Raw genomic sequence first — 2703 nt, 5'->3', positions numbered from 1 at the left:
CTATCGTGTGTATTTGTTCATTTTAAATAAAATTTATATACATTTTTTGGTATTTTTAACCCTTAATTTTTTCTTTCGTTTCAACTTAACTTAAAAAATTCCAATTTTTTCTTTCGTTTCAACTTAACTTAAATAATTCCGGCATTTGTATGATATGTAAGCGGAATGCGCTCCTTATAAAAAGTGTATTTTGAAAAGTAATTTTCTTTATGAAAAACCGTCATTCACTCACGGGACATAAAAAATATTGAATTGAAAAATAGTTTAAAACTAATGTTAAAATGATAAATTATTTTTAAAGAAGGTATATTTAAATAATAAAAAATCTAAAAACATGTGTTGTATCTGTTGGGAAGTGAAAGGTGTCCTTGTTTCGCCGGAGATTTTAAAGGCAAGTAGACGATGACTCCGCCCTGCATGGGCCCACCGTCTCCTTATCCTTTCACTTTGCCTTAATCATATTCAGCTCTTTTCACCAAAGGATAATATACAAATCCGAAAAATAAATAAATAAAGAGAGACAAGGCAAAGATATCAAGAAGGGATTAATTATAAGAGTAAAACAACTTCTAAAATTGGGTAAGAACAAACATGTCGATAATTCAGTTTTAGAGTTTGATATACTATTTATGGTAAATATAAATCTAAACTCCACAATAATCTCCGATCAATGAAAATGATAAGCTGAACCTTGAAACTCATTAGTATGGCGGCCGCGGCAGTCTAGCAGTCGGGGCCCAAATCCCATCTGATCCGCCACCGAACTGACGATTATACATCGAAACTCCGCAAGATTCTGAACCACCCCCACCGTGACCGGTACTATCTCCACCGCCACCAGAAAACGGCGGAGACTGTTCTTCTCCGTCTCCGCCAGACAACATCGTGTTCCTCGTTTCTTCTTCCCCGCCTCCTACATCTGCTGCTAAATTATGATACGAAGGATTGTTGAAAGTAGCGGCAACTATAAACGCTGTGTCAGCCGCCATCAAGGAGCCCGCCACGAACCCTCCGACGACCTGCCCCTGAGGACCCGCTAAAGAGATGGAGAACGTGTTGGGGACGTTATACGACGTCGTTGGGGGAAGGACAGTGGCCGAGAGAGATAAGATATCGAATCTACCATGGAAAGTTATCGTAGCTCCCGGAGTAGACGAAAGTTGACGGAGAGTTACGTTCGAAACGGTCCCGGAACCATTAAGTACGCAGACTCCGACGTTTTTCCGACGACAGAAGCCGGAGATTGCTTCGACGACGTCGTTCCCGCCTGGGATTTCGAGGACGTATGGATTCATGGCCGGCTCGTTGGGTTCCCGAGCGACGAGAAGTGATTGTTTGGGCTTGTTTTTGGAACCAGGAGGACGACCCCTTGGTCTTCGAACCACTTCAATGGAAGCTCCATCGGAGGCGGTAGTACCACCGGTGGGGAGAGTGGAAGGATCTTTGGAATCATAGTGAGAGGGGTGGAAGTGATGAGAGAAAGAGTGGTGAAGTTTGGAAAACATGTTGTTGGGGTTTCCATTTTGGGAATCGACATACTCACCTTTCATGGCGTGGGGATGAGATTTTGATCTTCTTGGGGATCCTTTTCGATTAACTTCTTTTGGCTTTTTATGATTGATGAAATAAGAGACAATTTGAAAGGTAAGAGAAGAAGAAGAAGAAGAAGAAGGTGGAATGAAAATGGAGGTCGTGAAGAAAGAGGTGTGGCGTTTGGATTTGTATAAAAAAAGGATTTTAGACTTTTGAGAGAGACGAGGAGGAAAGGCAGAGAAATTTAAACACTCTACGGGTAGGACCAACCTACTAAAATTTTTCTACTCCTGCATTCGTCTTTGTTTTGATATTAACACACGCATACACACACGTATTATATTTTTAGTCGTTAACAATATATGCATACTTAAAAAGAGAATAACAATTTATGCATACTTAAAAAGAGAATAATATTCTCTTTAACTACTAAGATCACTTAGTAAACTTTATCATTATTTTTTTGACAAAATTTTTAATTTAGAATGATTACACGATATTATTTGTTTAAATATTTTTAATCATTTGATAATGAAAGCTCAAACGCGTTGTAACATCCTAAAAATCGGGTTAGTGACCAAAATGAAAGTTTTTTAAAATTTGTGCTCAATTTTGAAATAAGTTAAAAGTTCAAGGAATAAATTAAAATTTCTTTGTGAATGATTGATTAGTCAAAAAGGAAAGGTGTGAGGGTATATTGGTCTTTTCCCAAGAAAGATTTTAATCTTTTCCTTTTGGTGGAGTATAAGCACGTGGAGAAGGAAGTAAGAAAAAGAAAAGTCTGGAGACTTATAGGTTCAGCAAGCTTCTTCTTCTTCTCTTCCTGTGTCTCTATATCTAAGGTGAAAATGCTTTCAGTTGGTTAATTCTTGTAAGTTTTGAGTGGTTTTATTCTTGGGATGTTAGTTAAGCTTAAGGGAAGCTTAAAATGGTTTAAAACTCAAATATGAAGAAGTTATGAGAGATTAAGTAAAATGAGTTTTTGAGTGAATTATTGAAATAGAAGGAGTTAATGGATTTTGAAGTTAAATTTGACTTGTCATCAGTCAGAATAAGAAATTCAAAGTGTTAGAAACGAATTTGATTTATTGGCTTGATTCTTGAATTCAAGTATAATAGTTATTTATGGGATGTTATGATGAGTTAAAGTGAAATAAGTTAATTTGTGTA

At 37.0% G+C, this 2703-nt stretch overlaps 1 protein-coding gene across 1 annotated transcript; it reads right to left on the bottom strand.

The window, feature by feature from the left end:
• Positions 1-608: 608 nt before the first annotated feature.
• Positions 609-1751, bottom strand: LOC120203066 (AT-hook motif nuclear-localized protein 28-like). Its single transcript, XM_039203428.1, has one exon. It carries the CDS (start codon positions 1548-1550, stop codon positions 702-704), a length of 849 nt encoding a protein of 282 aa, XP_039059359.1. The 5' UTR covers positions 1551-1751; the 3' UTR covers positions 609-701.
• Between the last annotated feature and the right edge of the window lie 952 nt (positions 1752-2703).

Source organism: Hibiscus syriacus, unplaced genomic scaffold, assembly GCF_006381635.1.
Source record: "Hibiscus syriacus cultivar Baekdansim isolate YM2019G1 unplaced genomic scaffold, ASM638163v2 tig00009023_pilon, whole genome shotgun sequence".
Classification (NCBI taxonomy): Eukaryota; Viridiplantae; Streptophyta; class Magnoliopsida; order Malvales; family Malvaceae; genus Hibiscus; species Hibiscus syriacus.
Note: the sequence above shows the minus strand (reverse complement) of the source record. Positions and strands in the feature narration are given on the sequence as shown.

Excerpts from the sequence above, each read along its gene's own strand:
- LOC120203066 (XM_039203428.1), bottom strand. The coding sequence starts at position 1,550 with ATGAAAGGTGAGTATGTCGATTCCCAAAATGGAAACCCCAACAACATG.